This window comes from Taudactylus pleione, unplaced genomic scaffold (genome assembly GCF_031769625.1).
Source record: "Taudactylus pleione unplaced genomic scaffold, aTauple2 ptg000019l, whole genome shotgun sequence".
In the NCBI taxonomy this organism is placed as follows: Eukaryota; Metazoa; Chordata; class Amphibia; order Anura; family Myobatrachidae; genus Taudactylus; species Taudactylus pleione.
In genome coordinates this window covers 23,126,514-23,149,818 of record NW_028284421.1, presented here as the reverse complement: position 1 = coordinate 23,149,818, position 23,305 = coordinate 23,126,514, and the positions used below count along the sequence as shown (strand labels likewise).

The window sequence follows — 23,305 nt, the reverse complement described above, 5'->3', positions numbered from 1 at the left end:
TACAAGATAACAACTAGCATCTGATTGCTATGGGCAACATATCCACCTCTAAAAACTCACTTTAGTAAATATACCCCTAGGAGTCAGGTTCATGATCCGCATTTTAAGTTCAGTTTTGAATATTGTTAAAATAACAAAACAAAATATATTTATTGTCTTTTTTGAATAGAACTTTGCACCTGACTTTCATGAGAACTAGTTTTGTTATTTCAGTTAAAAGCTCATCTGTTTGATTCTCCTCATATATCTAATATTATCTACTTATTAATCTAGATATAGCTGCCTCTGTCAATGACCTGAATATGTTTTCAATATAAAAGCCTATTAATAGATCTAGAAACCACTTCAATGGGTGTTGTTATGTCAGACTAGGACTGGTACTACCATTAGGTGAGCTGAGCACCTAAAACATTGGAAAAGTGACATCATTTAGGGGTATATTTACTAAAATCGATTTAAAATCGATGTTGTGTTTCTGGGGCTAAATCACACATTTAATAACAGACAACTTTTGAATTAGTTTTTTATGTATTAGTTAATGTGTGATTTAGCCCCAGAAACAAAACATTCATTAAAATCGACCTTTAGTAAATATACCCTTTAGTGTTAATTTGCTTTTCACCAGCCGCCACTTTTTGCGGTTAATTGAATTCGGCCCTAGCTTGCAAGTCTCAGGTCTATTCCAAATGAGAATATGCTTGAAGTCCCAAGCAGCAGTAAGTGGCTTTTTATCACATCTGCAGAGATTCCGAGCTTTTTCAGTGGTTTATTTGTTAATGCTCTGTGTTTATGCTGAATAATAAAAGCACCCAGTACAATTATTTTAATTAATTAATTGTAACACTCAATTTTATGTATAACCAAAGTGGTAGGAAGTGAATGAACCTTTTTTTTTACATAAACTTCCATATTTCTGTTAAGTGGGGAAAAATCAATTATTATTGTTATTAGTGCACCCGAGCAAGGAACATTAAAATTAGCGGGCCAGTAAGAAAATTAGGACAATAAGAAAAGAAAACCGAATCATGTATAAGTCGATTTTGACTTTAATAGATTTGGTGCTTAGGAAATCATGTATTATTTATTTATTACCAGTTATTTATATAGCGCACACATATTCCGCAGCACTTTATAGAGAATATTTGGCCATTCACATCAGTCCCTACACCAATGGAGCTTAAAACCTATATTCCCTACCACATGCTCATACACATACACACTAGGGTTGTTTCTTTTTTTAGTTGCAAGCTAATTAACCTACTAGTATATTTTTGGAGTGTGGGAGGAAACCAGCGCTCGGAGAAAACTCACATAAGCACTGGGAGACTATGCAAACTCCACACAGTTAGGGCCAGAGTGGAAATCGAATCCAGGACCTCAGTGCTGTGAGGCAGTAATTCTAACCATTACACAAATCATCCTGCAAATCAATAAAAAAAAAAAAAAGTTATTTTGTTTCCCTATTTCTGCACATTGACCTTTTGTAGATCCCCCCTTACACTTATGATTAGTTATCTTCTAAGCCACGGAGGTATGAGTGAGGTACTATCTGAATAGCTCTGCGCCTCCTCACTTCTGGAGCTGCAGGTTGATGTATCCCAATCTAAAGGAAGCAACAATATTTAAGTTATCTCAAGCCTATACATTTTATTAATATCTTTAAAAAAAATTAAATGTATGTACTGTAAACAATAAAATGTAGCTGATGATTACAAAGCAAGATGCTTGTACATAATAATAATTAAAGATTATAAATAATTACTTTTTAGTTGTTAGTTAATATTTTTAGAAAAGATTGAACCATAAAGACCCACCCTAAATGACGAGGCTTCAATTGTTTTTGTCTTTACTCTAGGTTTTTTTACATCACACATTCATTATTATTATTATTATCTTCATATCTTATTATTATGACACAATTGTAAGCTGCTACTTTTGAGAGCACTTTGGTAAACATTTGGTGTGGTAAAGGGGCATGCTGTGTATTATGCATGTGTAGAATCAAATATAAACATACTCTGTATATTGGGGAGTTATTTTCAGCTATGTACAGGCATAGTATATTGTTTTGTTGTAGTGTTACTTTATATATTAGTATTGTATTGATGATATGAGGTTTGAGCTGCATAAATGGTGAAGAATTTACGGAGTGCATATAGTATATGAATGCAATAATAAAAGAAGATGATTTTATCATAGTCACTGTCCCTATATGGGTCCTATTTTAGTTGTGTAATTATATTACTACTGTGATTTGTCTGTTAGCAATTGGAGGCCTCCATATCCCAGCTAGAAAAAGAGAAGGGCTGGCTGGAAGTCTCACGCTTTGAGGATAAGAAACAACGAGGAGAACTACAAGACCGGCAAGTATTTTGTTTTCATTTTAATTACACCATTTGCATTGTCCATTCTGTATATTTTATTATATAATACTAAATCAGGCAGGTACACAGGCATAACAAGAATGGGCACCATTGAAAACTCAAATGATATCATTAAATGATATACTGCTTCTACTTATTGTTAGCACTTAGCTTAAGTACATAGAATCTGGATGCTGTATTAAGACGCACTGTTATCAATAATTATAATTCACTCTCAACTGTACTGCAAACAATAATGCAGATACTACAAGTCCTGTATGATCAATCATTAACTGATAGTTCTCTCTACAATTTTTTTCAGGGTTATTGAGACATGGTAATTGAATGAACATAGAACACATTTCCTTGTGATAACTAGACGCTGTGCCAAGGTCTTCTCAAAGTGGAAATGCATTAAGAGCGATTCCATGACTCATGAGTTGAGATCTTCAATATGAATGTGTGCAGACATCGATTAGTCACACTTATAGAAGGCCAAAATATTGAGTATTTTTAAGGGCCAAAAGGACGGGCTTGTGCAATGTTACAGTATGTGGCCTCAGCTGCCACACCTTTCAGTCTATGAGCACCCTTTAGAGGCACTTAAATATGAGGGCGGTTCAATAAATAAGGTAACAAGACCTTTCATTGCGTACATTTATTCAACACGTACATACAGTACATGTATATATAATCAATAGTATGGAATTGGTGCAGATTATTTTTCCACATACTTGTCTAAGCATTTGTTCCAACGGTACAGTAAGGAATCTATCCCGGCATAGAAGAAATCATTGTCAAGTGCCTGAAGCCGGGACATGACAGCTTGCTGAACTTCACTGTTGGTTGCGAATCGCCTTCCATCCAGTTGCTTCTTCAATGGTCCAAAGAGATGGAAATCACATGATGCCGGGTCAGGGCTGTAGGGAGGATGGTCCTGTATCTTCCAATGATTACGTCGTAACAACTCATGGATGGCTGAGTGTAGCCTGGCATTATCGTTCAGCAATTTGACGCTTGTTTGCAGCAACCCAGGTCATTTTCAACAATTTTCCCTCTGCAAACGGCTCAATATGTCACTATAGTAGACAGCATTCACAGTATCTCCCTTGGTGAGGAAGTCAACTAGAAGTACGCCCTTGTGGTCCTAAAACACGGTCTCCATGACCTTCTTTGCTGATGTAGTTGTTTTGAATTTCTTTAAAGGTGGGGACGATGCGTGTTTCCATGTCATGGATGCTTTCTTTGTCTCCAATGTCACATGATTCACCCATGCTTCATCACCTGTAACAATACGCTGCAGGAATTGCACTCCCTCCTCATGGTACCACGTCAAGTATACGAGAAACAATCCCGTCTTATTGGTTGCTTCTGTACCCAGCATGAACACTTCTTCCTGTACCTCAGTTGCTCATGAACTATGTTGTGCACAGTACCCACTGAGAGGTTCAGTTCGTCAGTAATATCCACTTTATCAAATGTGTCATGTCCTCCTGAATCGGACCTTCAGTGCGGCACAAATTGTCAGTTTTGCTGGATGCGCTTGGCCGGATGGATCGCTGCTCATCTTGAACGTCTGTCCTGCCGTTATCAAAGGCAGTGCACCAAACCTGTTTCCAGGACATGACATTATCATCATACACCTCGACAAGTTGGCAATAAATTTCAGCTGCTGATTGTACTTTAGACGCAATGTTTGACCGTGTTTCTGCCAGCCCTGCCATCTTACAACTGATGTTGGGACATTATGACTGATATAAGGCACTGTCTAATGGCCCAGAGGGGAAGCAGTGGTCTACCTGATCTTAACATACAAAGTAACAAAATCATATATAGTTATAATATCATATATAAGGTCCGTGTGCTATATATTTTTATTGAATATATAATACTAGCTAAAGTACCCAGTTTTCCCCAGGTAGACCATAGATATTATTGTTTCCATTTACATCTCACCACTGCAGTAACACATTAATCCTTCACCTCTATAGTAATGCATCCCCTCCCTCACTGCTATAGTAAGACATTACCCTCCCTCACCTGTGTACTAACACATTCCCGCACCTCTGTAGTAACACTGTTATCTTCACTTATCTCTGTAGTAACACATTCCCCTCCCTTGCCCGTGTTGTAACACATCCAACATTCCCCTACCTCACCTGTGTAGAAATACAATCCCTCACTCTCACCTGTATTAACACATTACCCTCACTCACACCTGTAGTAACACATTCCCCTCCCTCATTCTAGTAACACATTACCCCTGTGTAGTAACACATTCTCCTCCCTCACCTGTGGACAGACAATTAATGGTGACTACTATGCAAACGTCCTGAAAACCCATTTGCATGGAGCCATGAGGAAGAAAATACCACATTTGCAGAAGAAACAGTGATTTTTGCTCCAAGACAAAGTCCGACCACATGTTGCTGCTGTTGCATTGGCAGCACTGACTGAAATTAATGGGACATTCCCCTCCCATGCTTGTGTAGTAACACATTCCCTTCCCTCACCTCTACAGTAACAAAGAGGGTAATACGCAAGTGACTGACGAAGTGCATTCTGGGAGACCATCCACCACGGTTACAGATGTCGACATTGCCAAAGCTGCAGAGATGTTGCAAAATGACAGAAGGTTAACTTTACGCGAACTTTCGGCTTCACTTGGCATCTCAGGCCCCAAGATTTTTGTTGTCGTCCCTGATAATAGGAGAAACCTATCAGTATTATTGGTCTCACCAAAACAAGTGCATAAATAACCTCCAAAATGTGCCAATCCCAACTAGCAAAAATGTAAGCCTGAATTTAGTAAAATAGACATCAGCAATTATTCTAATTGTTTTTGTCAGTACGCACAGCTATGTTATACACAGGAGAATGGTGATGAAAGATAAGGAAAATTATTAAACCAGATGTTTCCAAACTCAATCTTCAAAGCACCTTAACAGTCCAGGTTTTAAGGATATCCATGCATAAACCGAAGTGACTCAATTAGTACCTAAGTTAGTTTGATTATACCATCTGTGCACAAGCATAACTTTCTTTAAAACTGGACTGTTAGGGTGCCTTGAGGACCGAGTTTGGGAAACCCTGCAATAAACAATAGGTTCAATAAATAGAGATTTCCAGGCACAGAAGAAAATATCTACCAGGTTTTCACAAAAATGATAGCCAATAGCAAACCATTATTTTTTTGAATATATTAGAATTATACAGTCACATAACAATATAAACAAGATACATAGTTGCTGTTATGATTGTCATTTGTATTCAGATTTTCATCTTTAAATTGAAGAATTAGCACTTGAAATAGTGCTGTTTTATATATGATCTGTGCTTTGACAGTGTCAGGTAACATTTTAATATAATTTTTGCACTATAACTATTTAGTATTATGTAGTTCAAAGACGAAAATTTGTTCTGACTAAGTTCAAAATGCGTGCCGAAAATAATGATGGTTGCTGACCTGCATGGTTTTTGTTTCCCATCAGGATTATAAATCTGGAGATGGAAGTGATGTTGGCCAAATCTTCCTTGGAAAATTTCAACCACACCAATGAGTTGATGAACCAGAAGATATCTATGGTAAAAACTAGTGCTGGCTCTTAACATCCTCACAACCCTTAAGTATATACAGTTTGATTATTACTGTGTATTTTCGTTCATTACAAAACAATAGATAGATTATTCACATATTATATGGCATATTTCATAATCAGGAAAACTAGGTTTTACTATTTTTCATAAATTCTCATGTGTTTAAATCTGGGACTTCCCAGATGACCATAGCGTGTTTACTTCTAGTTCTTTAATAAAGTGTGGCAAGGAGCAAACAATCATGCTGGAAATAGCCATCACTGTGTTGGATATTCTTCCCTATACCGTGTTTCCCCGATAATAAGACGTTGTCTTATTTTTTTTTTTTTGGTCAAAAAAACTCCATAGGGCTTATTTTCGGGGTAGGGCTTATTTTAATTAACATTGACAGCAATTTCAATAAACAGTTAAGTGTGAACAAAAAAATCGACCTTTATTCAAAAATGGTCATGTCATCTTCTTCAACAACATCATCATAAGTGTCCATACCCCGAATTCCGGCCTGGATTTCTTGCACCTCCATTTCCTGCAGAAGAAGTGGACCCAATCTGTCATGTCCAGCAATATAGCTCTCCTTACATGAGCATGTCTTGTCCAGGTAGCCTGCTCGTAGTGCATTGGCGACACAGCTGTCAGTAATTTTATCCCATGACTCACCCAAGTCAAATGACGCTGCCACGCACGCCAGCTGCCACTCGCTCACTGTGAGAGAGTGAGACGCTGCAGCTGTGGTTGGATGCCACTGTTAAATCTTTAACAGCGGCATCCATTTCATGTGGGGGCGGAGCTGGGGGCATTTTAGTGTAGCGCAGGGACTGGACAAAATGGGGATTTTGTTAGGGCTTATTTACGGGGTAGGAATTATTTTGGACCGTTTTTCAAAAGTAAGGGTAGGGCTTATTTTCGGGCTAGGTCTTATTATCGGAGAAATGCGGTAGCTGTAAAAACTCAGCACTTTGGAATATCACTGTCTTTTCCTTACAACAACTTTCCTGTAACTTCAATCAGTCCTCCACAGAACGCTAGTGCCGCGTATCCACTACACGACATTACTGAGCGATTGCACGATTACGACATCGTAATCGTGCAATCGCTTAGTAATCGGGCACAAATCGTGCACATTAATGTCGGAAACGACCAGTGATGCGCGCTCCCGCTGGTCGTTTCCGACATCAATCATCGCCCGAACATGCTGGTCAATCTGCCGATAAAGACAGATAGACCATGTTCGGGTATGATTGATGTGCCTGCACTGAACAACTGATCGTTCAGTGTAGGCACAGCACAGACTGTGAAACGACTGCACAATTATAATGTCGTAATCGTGCAGTCGTTTCACATTCTGCTAGTGGATGTGCCCCTTATGTGTCTTTGTATGTTGTTGTTTTAAATGGACAAATAACAATTTTTCTGATCAATAGTTTGTAGGTTCAAGGTGTTGTTTTAAATTTCTATCCATACAGTATGTCCACTTCTGTTTTGGTCATAAAGAATCGGTTTCTCTACGGGGGTCAATTCAATTTGGTGCAAGTTAGATCCTGCAAGCCATTTTCACGGCGATATTCCACCACAAATTACATTTGCACTCCAATTCCAAACTCGCACTGATTTTTCAGAGGAAATTCGTGGGTTTGTTTGTGCGCATGCCCCCAAGCAGGTGAAAAGGTAGAAAATAATCTTTATTTGAAGGTAAAAATGTCAATGTTTAAGTAGCATAATTTGGCCAATAAAGAAAGACATTTTCCTTTTTACAGTGAATTTTTGTGGACAGGTATGGGAGAGGGTTTCTTGATAGGTAAAAGTGTTATTCCAACTATTTATAAACTTGTATACTAACACTGAAAAATTAATATGACGACATTTTTCTGCACCCCAAAATGCTGGAAAGACTTTAATTTGCTGAAAAACACTTACAGTACTTGCTATAATTTTTTAACCATTAATTAAAAGTTGCAAAATAAGCCTTTGGACACCTTTTAAGAACCTCCTGCACGTTCCTTATATGTGGTCCTGCTGTCTCAGTTTTAACAATTTTAGGGTCCAGGATGGTTTCCCCACTTTTTTATGCACTTCTCCCGGGTCGCTTTTTTTGTAAAACATCCTACAACCTCGCCGCAAGTACCATGAATTGTCATTTCTAATTGAATCTCGCATTTCTCGGGTGCACGCATTCATGCACTGTATGTGAGTTTCATTAAACAAACTCACTTTCGCAAACTTGCTCCAAACTGAATTGACCTCACTGAGCAGAATTCAATTCAGCACGCTATTAAGTCGGAGAATGCCAGTTCTCGCGACTTAACCTGGGTGTTTAGTCACAAGAACCAGCATTCTCCGACTACAGTGCTGGCCGCACAACTGTTAGCGGCGTGCTAAGCTGGCAAACAGCATCGCGGCCGGCAGTTGTGTTGTATTTCTCCTCGCTTACCCAGGGTTGTGCGAGAAGAAATCCTTTAGCCCACCCAAACATGTTCGTTGAATTGAATAGCTTCGGGAGCTCCCTCCCAGCGCTATTCGACATCACTTTGAATTTGAATTGAATTCCCCCACTCTAGATTTACTGACTCCAGGAGATTATAATATTATGAACAGTCAATTTTGGCTCTTATCCTGGGTGTAAAATAACAGCAATACTAAAGAAAGGCTGAATAACAATTCACATGAAACCAGATATCAGATTACTGTTACCTTGTCAAAATCTGGCTCTAAACTGATATAAACTTGATTAAACCATGCCATCTAAAGTAAATACACGCTATTCCCTATGTCCTGAAAACAAAAACCACAAATAGGAAAACCTACTTTCTCCCATAAATTTGCACACCATTAAATATCACTTTTTATTTGCAAGATTTAAAATGTTTACTCTTTATAATCTTTACAATCATTAAAGGGAAAAGATGAGGTGAATAAGGAATTGAAGACAGCCAGGGAAAACCTTGTATATTTCCGAAATCGTGTCAAAGTTCTGGAGGCAGAGAAGAATCAGGCTGTGGAGGAGCTCAGAAAATTGCGAGAGGTACAACCAGAGGTCATATTATTATAATTGTGTGTTACACTTCAGTGACGGGCTGAAATGAGAATAGCAATGCCCCGTTCTAAATCAGTATCGATCAATGAAACATCTGCAAGCAGGGCCTTCATCATTATTTTCCTAGTTTGCACATATGTTTAAGCATGTATCTACTGTAATTTTCTGGTGGCAAAGAACACCAGTGCAGAACTCCAAGCTCAACCTTATCCAGAAACTTTGTGAGCACCATTCAGTGATTGTGCAGTGGCCTTGGAGAGTTCACTCATCCCTTCCCTTGCTTTAAAGGTCTCCCCATGAGGGTGGTGTTGTTTACTTCAGCCTCTATGTTAGGGGAGTGTCCCCTTGAAAGATGTTTACATTGTATACAATGCAATAAGGAGGTTTGGGGAGTAAAGGTCTCCGTTTGTTCCTATACCTATCCAAACCATTGCCACTTGCTTCTATTGACATTTATCACATGTCAGGCCTAGGTGGCCCTTATTAGTATTTATCTCTTGTCAGGCCTGGGTAACTGATATGCGCATTTATCATTTGTCAGGCCCAGGCAGCTGTTATGGCATTTATAGTTTGTCAGATCTAGGTGGCTGTTTTGTAATTTATCGCTTATCCGAACTAGGTGGCCATTATGTTCATTTATCGCTTGTCAGACGTAGGTGGCTGTTATGAGCATTTATCGTTTGGCAGGCCTAGGTGGCTGTTATAGGCATTTATCGCTTGTCTGTCCTAGGTGGCTGTTATGCTCATTTATCACTTGTCAGGCCTTGGTGGCTCTTATTGGCATTTATAGCTTGCCAGGCCTAGGTGGCTGTTATTGGCATTCATAGCTTATCAGGCCTTGGTGGGACTTATTGGCATTTATCGTATGTCAGGCCTAGGTGGCTCTTATTGATATCTATCGCATGTCAGGCCTAGGTGGTTGTTATGGTCATTTTTTCACTTGTGAGATCTAGTTGACTGTTATTGGCATTTATTGCTTGTCAAGTCTAGGTGGCTGTTATGGGCATTTATCGCTTGTAAGTCCTGAGTGGGTCTTATTGCCATTTATCGCTTATCAGACCTAGTTGGCTCTTATTGGCATTTATCACATGTCAGGCCTATGTGGCTGTTATGGGCATTTATCGCTAGGTGGCTCTTATGGGTATATATCTCTTGTCTGGCTTAAGCCGCATACACACTAGCCGATATTTTGAACGATTGAGCGATAACAATTCATTCAAAATATCGGCTAGTGTTTATGCTAAAAACAACCAGCGATGTGCGCTCACGCAATCTGGGGTTATCGTGAGCGATACCTTGCTGCTGAATGCAACATGGCCCCTTGTCCCCCCACTATCGCCATCCATCGCTGGTCAACATCAGCAAGTGTGTATACACTTGCCGATGCCGGCACCCCCGCCAGGCCTGCTGAATACGATATCGCCGCATACACACATCGTGTAGTGTGTATGCTGCATTAGGTGGCTGTTATCAGCATTTAACGCTTGTCCAGCCTAGGTCGCTGTTGTTGACATTTTTCTCTTGTCAGGCCTAGGGGGCTTTTATGGGCATTTATTGCTTGTCAGGACTACGTGGCAATTATTGACATTTATCACTTATCAGGCCTTGTTCAGATAGATTCATAGAACATTTTCACTGCTTCAGACTTAAATTTCGTGGCAATTTTGCATTGCAATGTTGTAATATGATAAATCCTTTAACTTGTTGATGTTATATCCTAATAAGCTAAATATCACAAGATAACAATCTGCAAGGCATTAGACCGAAAATTGCCAAATCTGATATAATATTTATAGTATGATATGCAACAGAATTGACTGCCTGAGGTTGTAAGAGAGAGTTCTGTGTTTTGATTGGTTTAATAAATACCCGTCCTTATTTTTGTTCGCAGGGGAGTCAGCTGACTCTTAGTCAAATGAATGAAGCAAACCAGAGAGTAACGGATACACTCCGGACTCGTCAGGACCTGCATGATGAGCTTGCTGACCTTCAGCTGAATTTCAACAACATAAATTTGGTATGGGTACAGGGACAGGACTAGCTGTTTTATGCAAGTACAACCATCTTTAATACTTTCTAACCTGGCAATGGTCATGTTTCTGACAGGAGAAAGAACTTCTATCCTCCAAAGTAATAAGGCTAGACGAAAAGGTCTCAGATCTCACTTTCAGACTGAAAGTTGCGCAAACAGATAGAGAGCGTTATTTGCAGGTAAATATATTGGCTGGTTGAGTATGAAGTTGGTAGCTTTATACTTGTACATTAGCATCCACATGCAGTGACATCAAACACTGCCATCCAAATAGGAAAAGTTGGAGCTGCATCGGCGTACACAGGAGCTTTCTCTGGAATTGGAGAGAGCCCAGAGAGGTCGGGAGGGGTTTAATGACCAGGTCAGCGACCTCCATATCGAGCTAGTTGGCGCTAAAGCCCAGGCCAACCGCCAGGACCAAGAAAAGGTGCAGATGAAGGAAGAATTGGTGATGCTTAAGCAAGTACGTACTGCATAACACATGTATAAATATATTTATCATGATTCAAATGTCTCATACTAGAGTATATTCTGTACAAACTATAGGATATCCAGCTCTTACTCCCCTGTACAGGTACAGATTATTCCTTACATCCTATATTATTTCATGTCATATACAGTATTTATAATCTATAAGAATTGTATCACAACAATCATAAATATCTTAAGATACATTGAACAATTATTTCTGTACCGTAAAATTAATGGATTACTCATCGCAAAGTTCCAGAGGATCACCAGATCTCTCGTAGTCCCACTCCACCTTTCACTCTCCTCTTTCTGCTTGTACGAGTGAAATGGTGACTGGAAATTTCATAGGGTATGCTCATTGTCAGCTGTTTCAAATTGACTGAGGGGTAAGAGCAAAGTGAATTGTAGCATGGTACTGAGGCCCTCATTCAGAGCCGCTCGTAAGCGGCCGTTCGCTCGTTCTGAGCGATGTTCGCACATCTGCGCATGCGTACAGTTTGTAATACGCATGCGCGAACCAGTCAGTGCGGCCGAAAAACGTTTGTTCGCTATATAGCGAATGCCTGCTATTTTGAGTGACAGGAGGAGGCGTATGTGGGTGGTAACAGGGGAAGGTGCTTGAAAACGGGGAGTGGAGATCAGAACGCAGGCGTGCCAAAAGGTCAAAATGGGCGTTTTATGGGTGTGCATAATTAATACAGCAGCATCATTGACCACGTCACTTGGTTGTTTTAAAGTCTGAACTGCTCGCAAAATAGCGGTAGGAAAAACCAGCCACAAGAATAGCGAGCAGTTCATACGCTGTTCGATGTACTCGATTAATCAAATAAATAGCGGACACGACGTATGGTGCGAGCGGCCAGGGGGCGTCTTTTTCAAAATTACGACCGCAAGTTTTGTTCGCTCGTTCAGACTTATAGGTGTGAACAGACCGCAAAGAGCGAACGGTTCATTTGAATAGCCACCCCTTTTTTGTGAACGAACGACCGCAAATAGCGTCCGGCTCTGAATCAGGGCCTGAGACCCAGGTCTTAAGGTGCCCACACACATACCGACTTTTCATCCAATTTGGCCGATTTCGACGAATCGTGAAGACAGATCATGTAAAAAATGGCCAAATCGTGAGTTCTACTCTTGATCACGATGCCGATGCGCGTCCCCGCTCGTCGTACCTCGCATCTTCAGATCTGCCATGCTGAAGGGCAGATTAGCCAATCTGGGATACAATGCACTGGCTGCACGATAGATCTTAAGTCAGATTGGACATTTTTAACTCCAAATCGTGACCACGACTGCCTGGGGAGAGTTCAGGGAGGGTTCAGGGGAAATCGTGTACATCGGCTGATTGGGAGCAAGTCGGTATGTGTGTGGGTACCTTTAGGGGATCTTACAAATAGAGGGGTTGTAGTGATTTCTGCACTACCTTTCTATGATCTCAAGTCCCACTATCGACCCCGTAGGCAGCGGCCTAGCAGGAAAATTACCACTAACACATATGGCCAATCCGCCCCTGAGCATATGCGCCATTTATATGACTTTTTCAGCAGAGGGAGTGATCTCTCCCCTCCTTGCAACCCCCCTGTCTATGCCACTATTCAATAGGTGGTTTTGTAATTTTGACTTTACCTCATGAAATTCCAGCCAAAACTATTATTTCAGTTTTGGGATTCGTTATTCTTTAAGCCATAGCATGTAGCTTAGTGGTTCCCATGATATCATTTAAATATGTAAACATTTAGAGTAATGCTGGCCATACACGCTGCAATTATCGGGACGATCCGCCCGATATCGGCGGATCGCCGCGATAATTGTAGCGTGGGGGGGGGGCGACCGAGGGTTAAATATTGCTCGGTCGGGCATGCTGGATTGTCCAGCATGCCCGTCCGATGTGATATTTACCCAGTAACTGTCGGCCGCATCGGGCAGTGTATGCCCAGCATTAGGAGATGTTACATAACCTTTGTTTGGGGGGTTTTTCTATTTTTTTTTCTAATATTTTGAATACGGAATTCTATGTACATTGATTGTAGCAGTATATTCTGACCAGGTGAATGAGAAGCTAACAGCAGATTTGGGACAAACACAGCACAGTCTCCAGAGTGCCCTAGAGGAGCTTCACCAGACCCAGGCAGAGCACAAGATCTCCAGCAACCTTGCAGCTGCCTTGGAGGCTGAACGCAAACAACTCCTAGAGGAGAAACAAATGCTAATGGCCGCAGTGGAGAATGATGCGGAGAGCGAGAGTGTCCAGGAACTCAGGTGACAGGGGGCATCGGAGGTAGAATTAATACTAATTAATGGAATTGTGATACTCTTATCCCTGTTCTAAAGATTAAACATATTTATACTCTATTAGAACACAGTACACAAGTGGAAACTGAAATGTTGTTTATATTCCACAAATCTAACAAATAATATTGTTGTAACGATGGGTGACAGATAATTAAAGATAGATGTAATGTACGAATTAATATTTATAATAATGATAACTATGACATTAAAGGTATTTATAATTTATATTGAGACATAGGTTTAGGACATATTTCTTTAATATTTTAAATTGTATTGTTGTAATAAATGTCTCATTATGATGGAACTATACTTGTTATCATTGGCAGTTCTCTTCCTTACTATCAGTGTCTTGTCTCTGTAACCAACACTGTTGCATATAATTTAAGCTGAGTCTGGTTAGTTGCAGCTTAGAACAAAAGTGACCCAGCTGCTGTGCAAAAACTACTTTTTAAAAGCATGGATCATTGAATTATATTTCTAAAATACTGTCCTTTAAATAATAATGAACTCAGACAATCCTATACCGATTTGCAAATGTTTACAACAAATATTGTCTGTGACTTCCAGGGCTTTGCAAACACAACTACAGGAAGAAAGAGACAAACTACATGTCCATTGCCATGACCTGCAGATAGCTCTGGAGCAAGCACATGAGCAATTAGGCTCCCAAATCCAGGAGCAGCAACAGGTCACTCTATACTGGAAGGAAAGATGGCAGCAGACAGCTGTCAATTTGAAGAATGCAGAAGAGATGCTGGAGCAGGAGAGAGCTCAGTGTCAGAAAGCTGCTGATAAGGTTTGAAAACATTTGTTTCAGGACAAGTTATAGCTTTGGGCCTGATTCAGAGCAGGACGCTCTGACCAGAGCGCTCGCTCTGAATCAGGGCCCTCCTACATGAAAATGGAGCTGCCACTTGGATGCTCGCATAGCTGTGGGTGACCACCCACAGCTATAGCGAGCGTCCATGATGATGGTCACGATGGTCAAGACCATCGCGACCATCGGGCTTGCGACGGAGACCCTGCGGTAGGGTCTCGCTGCCGCAAGCCCTGGAGTGATTTTGGCTCTATCAGAGCCAAAATCACTCCCACTGACATCACTACTGATGTCAGTGGGGCCGGCTTCAGACGGTAGGCGTTCCCATGGGAACGCCTCCGTCTGGCAGCCATGCCCCCGGCATGCCCACCAAAGGGGGCGTGTTGTCAATCAACATCGACAGCACGCCCACTTTGGTGCGAGACCCGGAGCGACGGCTTCCCCGTCGCTAGCCGGGACTCGCGCATGCACACGAAGGAGCTCCCTCCTTATTACAACAGAGCGCATGCGCAGTAGGGCACCATCGACCCGCTTGCGAGCGTCTGAATCAGGCCCTTTGTTCTGAAATGTGTTGATTGCATTATTTTGGACATTTAAAAAACAATTATGTAATTAAAACAAGAAAATTGCTAAATTAACACTCTTTCACACACAACGGATTTGTCCGTCTGGCATAAAACTGAAATTTTTGTTCTGTTTAATTTCAATGGAAGTTACAAATACATCAGGGCTTTCACACTGAACGAACACGCCATGGTCGCCGTGTTGCAGCCGTGAAAACCACTGACTAGGACGGCTGTCATGCTGTGACGTGCAGTCTCCAGAACTTAGTGCCTCACATTACTTTATGCAGGGCTCGACAAATGCCGGGGGCCAGGTCGCCATGGATACCAGATTTTGCTGCCTGGCTACCAGATTTTGCAGTGAGGGAGGAAGCAGATCCTCATCAGATCTAGCGGAGTTTCATGCCTATAGTATTGCGGTGTTCATATCATGCACAGGAGTGCATGTGCTGAGTGTCGCCTGCGGTGACTGCTGTGCATATGTCCATCCCAGCCTGCGCTGATGACTCCTCTCCTTCCTGGCCTGCTCTGATTCCTGCTGTCTGTCCCAGTCTACGCTGATCCGCCTGTACGTCCCAACTGTCTACTGTCTCCTATCTCCAGTAGTAGGGTCTATGCGTGGCCAGGGATTGCGGAGCAGCTTCAGAGGGATAGTGGTGTGACCATGAGGGAGGGAAGGAGGGACGGGGGGGGAGTTTGTTGTACTTTCTTGCACCATTATTTTATGTGAAATGTGGTCCGTTATGACTGGAGGGTGGAGCATGGGAGCTGTGCAGAGCAGTGAGGGGGCCTCCATTTTACTGTATCCATTCAACTGTGACCATTTTGTGGAGCTGTGCTCATTACTCACTCCTGTAATTTTTTGGGGGGGACAGTGGTCTGGCTCCTACGATTTCAACCTGGCCTTGTAGTCAATGCTTGTTTCATCCAAAGAAAATCCGTTGCATGTGAAGGGAAGTCATCCGTCTTTCCGTCCGGAAAAAAAAGTCTGGTTTTTTTCCGGACTAAAAATGTTGTGTGTTTAACGGAATCGGTATGTAATACCGACAGACAGAATCCAGATGGTCAGAATCCTGACACCGGGATCCCAACAGGGTTGACATACCGACACTTTGTGGTCGGCATGCTAACCCTCCCCCTCTCCCTACCTTAACCCTCCCTCCCTGGTGCCTGAACCTAACCTCCCTCCCCTATTGCCTAAACCTAACCGCCCCCTCCCCGCACCCGAAACCTATCCCTCTCCCTTAGTGCCTAACCCTATCCCTCTCCCTTAGTGCCTAACCCTATCCCTCCCCCTAGTGCCTAACCCTAAACCTAACCCCCTTCCACCCCGCCACTTCCCTTCTGCATCCCGGCGGTCCGGATGCCGGTGCCGGGATTCTGACCGGCATCAGTATTCTGGCATCGGTAAGGTAATCGTCAGCATCCAGACCACTGGGATGGTTAACGCATACCTGTGGAACTAGCCTATGGCATCAACTTTTCATTGTTTATCCCAGTAATTACTCAGACCCATATTGTGCTAAGTCTAAAGTTGTTTAACTGAAGAATCCCAATTCTACTGATTTCAAATACGTTTGGAATCATCTGTCTGCTCTTACCTCCTCATGTTATATGGAATGGTCTTAAGATGGGTAGTAGAGGAAAGATCTTGGCTATCCTGGTACACATGCAATTGAGCAGATATTGCTAATATGGACTCCAAAAAGCTTATTACAACAGAGCCATTCCAGTCTACTGTGTATACTTACATATATGTTACATATATTGTATAAAGAATTCCACGCAATATAAATCCTAAACTTCTATGTTTTTTAAATCTTGTACCCAAAATATATCAGAAAACACAGTGGCTGGAATGTATGAAAGTTAAAAAAAAAACAGTTTAAAATCTGAGCTAATGGAGAATGTTGTAGTCATTATTAACACCACCGCTTTCCTTCCACAAATGTGTCCCAATGAATCTCAAGTTCTGTGACAGGTAGGAAAAAGGCATGGCTGGGAGAGTCAGTGTAAAGTACCTTAAATCACAATGTTTCCTTCTAATATATATGACATATATAACATAATATAACATGTATAATTATTTCTGCCCTTTCCTTAGAACACAGAGTTATTGCAGGATTGTGAAATGTTTCAGGCAGACAACGAGGAGCTCTCTGATCTCAGATTGGCAGTGAGCAGGTTGGTTATAGTTCATACAGAATACTGTCACCCAGTATGGGGAAGGGTAAGAGACAGGGGTGGCCAGGAGATGCTGGGGATAAAAGAAGAGGAAGCTACAAGTGAGAATCATAATAAACAGGAAATTGAGAGGCTCAAACAGCGCCCCCTGCCCTGCGGTGCCCTGTGCCATGGTACTGGTTGCACTACCCTAGTTATGGCCCTGCTGTCACACATGTGCCAGTATCATTGGCGATATCACTAAATTGGTCTGATTCACCTTAAGGGGGCATCCACTACACGATTTTAGCAGGCAATTGAACGACAACGACGTCGTTATCATTCAATCGTTTATAAATCGTGCAGTGTTTGGTCATTAACGATCAAGGATGCGCGCTCCCGCTGGTCGTTTGATCGTCTCATCAGTCGACTGAACATGCAGGTCAATTTCACTTGATCTATTAAAGATAGTTTGCAAATCGTTTGCAAATCGTTCAGACTGAAAGATAAAATTTCAAGGGAAAAAATCAAGGGAAAATCGTTTAGAGATTGGACAGGGAGTAGATCGTCTAGTGGATGTGCCCCTTTAGTCTGATAACAGGTGCACTGATTGAAATGCATAAGGAATCAGGTAAAGGCATAAGACCTGTTTCTGAGTCGCAAGCAAAAGCGCACGCAGCAGCATTTACTGGCGGCCGCCCGTATGCATGTTTATGCAAATGCTGCTATAAACCCCTTCCCTTGTGTACATCCATTTGGCCGAATGTGCAAGGACCAAGACACCCACTTTTAGCATCCGTCCATGCTGTAATATCGATTGGTGAGTCCTTAGACGCCACCATAGGTCGCACCCTCAAAACTTTCACCAGTCCTATGGCAGGTGCAGTTTTCTGTCTGACCATGGCCTGCTATGCCTGTGGCTGTTCGTCTGTGAACACAGCCGTTTGCATCCACACGCCTGCAGCACTCCCATAACACGCCCACTGAATGGACCATTGTTGCATGCAATAATTGCCACCTCCCAGGAACCCCCATCACCAGTTCCGGCGCTAGGTGTCTTTGCGCCCAGCACCATTCCGTGTTTCCGCTCCGCCTGCTCCTTCCATGGGTCCTTCCCCTCACCTTATAATAATACCTGTGACAGATGGGTGGAGGGCGGGGATTAGCTCCTGCCGGACTCGGCGCTCCTGTGCGGCTGCACTGACAGAACGTGTCAGGAGCCGGCCCTGCCCATCACTTTTCTGCAACATTTTGGATACCGTACGTCTCGATCGAAACAGCGTCTTTATGTGTTTGCTCTGTGTACGCATGCACTGTAGGGGTTTTCAGAAATGTTTGTGCAGTTGCAAAGAATCGCTCAACTACGTGAATATTGGCATTGCGTGTGCATTGCGTGCTGCTCTGAATAAGGCTTATAGTGTGATACATCTGATGTCAGGCTTGTAGCCACAATGTGTTTTACTTAGTTGCTGTCAGTGAAAAAACCTAAAAGGTCTACATGTATTCATGTCCAGATTAGTTATACTTATAACTGAAACCGTTGAATGTTATCCTCGGACACAAACCGATACATTGGAGGGAATTCAATTATCCCCGATAATGTTTCAATCGCAAAAAACAAGCCTTTTTTGCATTTTTTTACCAACGGGCAATTTAATTCCCCTTTTTTTGTGCCCAAAAACTTATCTGTGTTCGGACGACAACACATAGAATCCATGATAAGGTCACAGACCTATGTGTATTCGCTGCCCGACCTGTGAAAATGGGATAATTATCGGGAGATTTTTTTTTTTGGAGACTGCTGAGGTCCCAAAAAAAAATACCCGATAAGTGCTACAGTCGCCCGCACTTCGAGGCCCATTGGATAGCCCTGGGGAGTCAATTAGCCCTCGGTAAATTACAGCAGCTAATTGAATTCCCCTCATTGTACTGAAAATGCCTTACAGAGGTTTTTCTGCTTTTCAGATTAAAAGAAGAGAACAACCAGTTATTACAGCAAAACAAAGAACTGGAGCAAAAACAGCACCTACAGCACATCCACAACTCCTTGGTAAGGCCAAAAGATAAGTACTATATGTCAGTGAATCTAAAAAAAGGTGTAAAAATAGTCACATGGAAAATATTTTGTTTCCAATAAAAGATTACTGTGCCTTTCATTGAAAAAAGTAGCAGAAACTATCTACTCTATAATCCTATTATTAATCTGCTTCCACAGCATGAGAGCCCAGAAGAAATGACTGATCAACTGACGGACATATATAGAGAGCTTCAGGAAGCTTAGTAAGTTATTTGTCTTGAACTAAAGTCAATGTTTTCTTGTTTTGCTCATATGTAGGGCTCTGTGGAACCCTTGAGGAGTTATACAAATAAAGTATAATAATAATAATACAACAACTATATTACACTATGGTGGTTCTCTCTAATACAATGCCATGAAATCATACTGTGGGTTTCTGGACTCCTTTAGAAACTCATGGTGGAACTTAGATATTGTACAATTTGGGCTTTGCTATATGTAAGAGTAAAACTTATTACATTTTGTAAACTTGTAAACCACCAAATAATAAGAGGTAAGTAGAAGACACCACTATTATGAATAGAAACCTAAAGTAAAGCTTGCTGGTAATAGCCTTCATCCTGCTTGGTTTTATGGGCGTCTTCTGGGCGTGTTGCAGGAGTGATTACTGATTCAGGGAGTGATTCAGTAAGGTTGGCAATTGCGATCGCAGCTGTGTAATGGCACGCAATGAAGCTGTGAAAATTTGCTAATGCCTGAAATCACTCAGCCAGCATAGAGATGCCCACTACTGCTTTCTCACATCTGTAATACCTCGCAGTCCTGCAAATACAATGGTACCATCGAAGCACATCAGCCTGTCACGCACAATTACAGTAGGTCTGACTAGTCGCAGAAACCGCAAGATTCGTTGCATGCAATGAGCTCTACAGCTGCGTATGCTGTCGCAGTGGCTAACTTATGCATGCCCATGCAACGGCATACAAACGGACAGACGCGCCTGCGTTTCTCCAACCACTCCCCCGTCACCACCCACAAATCTCACGGCCTGTCACTCACTCTGTGATGGATTCCTATGTTCATGTGTAATCGCAGTACCATTGCAGCACACGCGCAGCACGGTACATACGTATGTGCTGTGCTGAACAATCAGCCGATCTGAGTTCGTAGTTGCAATTGTGCACATTGCTGAATCAGGGCCTCGAACACTTAGGGCCTTATTTCAAATTTAGGAATAGAATAAGAAAGAGCAAGCAACTCTGCATCTTGGTGAAACCATGCTGCACTGCAGGTGGGGCAGATTTAAAATGTGCAGAGAGATTTGGATTTGAGAGGGCTGTGTCCAAACTGACATCTAAATTACAGTGTAAAAACAAAGCTGTCCAGCATTTGTGGGCTACATGCAAAAGCGGACAGTATTTACCCCACATGCAAAATAAAATGTATGTATTCGCCCCCCTTGCATTGCAACATGGTTTGTCCAGGCAGAGCCGTAACTAGACTTTTTGGTGCCCTGTGCCAGAGAGAGCATTGGCACCCCCCCTTTTTCTAAATAGGGACATAAGATAGGGCAGCTGAAATAGGGATATGACCTCATGGGGAAGGGCCAGGGAAGAGATAGGGGCAGCCAGGAGATGCTGGGGATAAAAGAAGAGGAAGCTACAAGTGAGAATTATAATAAACTGGAAAAGTGACAGGCCCAAACAGCGCCCCCTGCCTGCGGTGCCCTGTGCCATGGCACTGGTCGCACTACCCTAGTTACGGCCCTGTGTCCAGGTGCACAATTACTTGCTTTATCTTCCTCTATTCCCAACTCTGAATCAGGCTCTTAATCACGTACATTGGAGGCCATACTCTGACAGAGATACGGCACCTAGCATGGGGCAGGTGCAAGTCCCAATGGTTCTCCTGATGGGTGCGACTGCAGCAGCTCACAGTGGGCGCCCCAGTCCTTGCGTATACAGACACATGGTATGCACCAGATGAAGGGATTATACTAGCATTATCATATACTACAGCAGTTGTGCATCTCAGAATCAGCCCCTATATGTGGTAACAAAATAATTTGGATCATTATCAGACATGTTGGAAAATGGGCCTGAAGATGACAGCTACCTCCCAACCACACTGACAAGTCCCAGTGATGCCAGAGGAGATCCGGCTGCCCAGCCTCAGGACTGCTGTATCTCTTCTAGCTTTGTTGATTATGTCAGTATTGTACCATGTGTGTCTGGTATATAATACTATATTAAGCCAGAGCCCCCTCCTGCACAAACTGGCTCATAACCGTTAGCAATTGCCGCCCATAAAAACAAATAATACATATCTACACAGGTTGTGTTCTCTAATTCCTCCTGAGGGTCACAATTCTTTGCCTGTACGTTGTAATAATGTGTTACACTTTCCCAGGACACATTTGTGTTTCATTTAGATTTGTATTTAGTGCCAGCTATGTAATAAATAAATGTTAATAAGAAGATTTCCAGTATTTGCTTACAGAATGAAAATATGGTTTAATAAATAAATAGAGAAAAAGTTAGAATACAAAAATTAAAATAAAATTTGGTCATGAAAACAATGGTAGGTGTTTAATCAATGGTTGCTGTTTAATATTATTGTTCCTTGCACACTATTAGCTGTTTGGTTGTCTGCACATATCTAATTATTTCCTGCCTACCCCTCAAAATTGGGAATATTCTTCTTTACAGTGGAAAGCAGAACCCTTAGCAATTACCTCCCATATAAACAATGTTTAGCACACCCTTTCTGTCTTTCTAATGCTGGGTACACACTGGTCGACATATTGATCGTTCAGTTGAAGTAATTCACAGACATATCGCATTGGCTGTGTAGCACAGCTGATTATTACAGATATATCTGCAACTATATCACACATTGTGCTGTGTGTATGGGCGGTAAGCCAAATGCCCGTACACTGCTGCACAGGCCATCCCAGAGGACTGCGCAACACTACCCCCGGCCAGCAGGACCACCGACCAGATAGCAGTGATGGTTGTTCAGTGTGCATGAACAACCATCCACTGCAGGTATATCTGCAGATCAGTCAATCTGCAGATATATCTTTCAGGGGGTTGGGTACAGGATGCCAGCACTTGGGATCCCGGCAGTCAGAATCCTGACAAAGGCATCCCGACAGGGTTAGGATACCGACACCTGTCGGCAGGGCTGTAACTAGGGTAGTGCGACCCGTGCCATGGCACAGTGCACCGCAGGGCAGGGGGCGTTGTTTGGGTCTGTCCATTTTCTGTTTATTATCATTCTCGCTTGTAGCAGGGAGGGCGCCAATGCTCTTTCTGGCACACGGCACCAAAAAGTCTAGTTACGGCTCTGCCTGTCGGTAAGTATTCTAGGCAGCCTAAACCTAACGATCCCTCAGCTTAAACTTAACCCTCCCCCCAGTGCCTAACCCTCCCTGTAACTCCACTACTTACCGGCAGTATGCCGGCGCTGGGATTCTGACTGGTGTCGGGATTCTGAGCGACGGGATAGTGACTACATCCCCTTTCAGGTGTGTACCCAGCTTTGATTGTGCATTGATTGTCTCCCAGAATTAGTACCTTTTGTGTAGATCTTTCTGTGTTGAGATAACTGATATAACTTTATCTCTGCAGTGACAAGATAAAGGAGCTGGAGAGAGAACTAACAGGCAAGGAATCAGAAATGAGAAAACTGAAGGTGAGCTGGTCATCCTAGTTACGTTTCTCACTCACATGCATGCAATCTACACACTTTATAACCTGGCATTTATTTTAAGGGAAGCTACTTGTATAGTGCTTTGTAGCTTGGGAATATTCAGGGCATGCCACTGCTCATGGGGCCTGATTCTGAGTTAGACGCAGAAGCGTATGCAGCAGTGTCTATTGGCGGTCGCCTATCTGTGACTCTATGCCGATGCACACTTCTTCCCTTGTGTACATCCATGTAGCCGAATGTGCAAA

General features: G+C 42.3%; 1 protein-coding gene across 1 annotated transcript in view; it reads left to right on the top strand.

The window, feature by feature from the left end:
* LOC148540422 (uncharacterized) overlaps window positions 1-23,305 on the top strand; it is an 80,634-nt gene that overhangs the window by 9,339 nt on the left and 47,990 nt on the right. Inside the window, exons 4-15 of the mRNA XM_088443729.1 lie at window positions 2,266-2,363; window positions 5,855-5,948; window positions 8,854-8,979; window positions 10,883-11,008; window positions 11,098-11,202; window positions 11,298-11,486; window positions 13,542-13,753; window positions 14,354-14,582; window positions 17,271-17,350; window positions 19,295-19,379; window positions 19,545-19,609; window positions 22,979-23,042. Of these exons, the coding sequence (XP_088299855.1) occupies window positions 2,266-2,363; window positions 5,855-5,948; window positions 8,854-8,979; window positions 10,883-11,008; window positions 11,098-11,202; window positions 11,298-11,486; window positions 13,542-13,753; window positions 14,354-14,582; window positions 17,271-17,350; window positions 19,295-19,379; window positions 19,545-19,609; window positions 22,979-23,042 (1,473 nt within the window). The remainder of the gene's footprint in view (window positions 1-2,265; window positions 2,364-5,854; window positions 5,949-8,853; window positions 8,980-10,882; window positions 11,009-11,097; window positions 11,203-11,297; window positions 11,487-13,541; window positions 13,754-14,353; window positions 14,583-17,270; window positions 17,351-19,294; window positions 19,380-19,544; window positions 19,610-22,978; window positions 23,043-23,305) is intronic.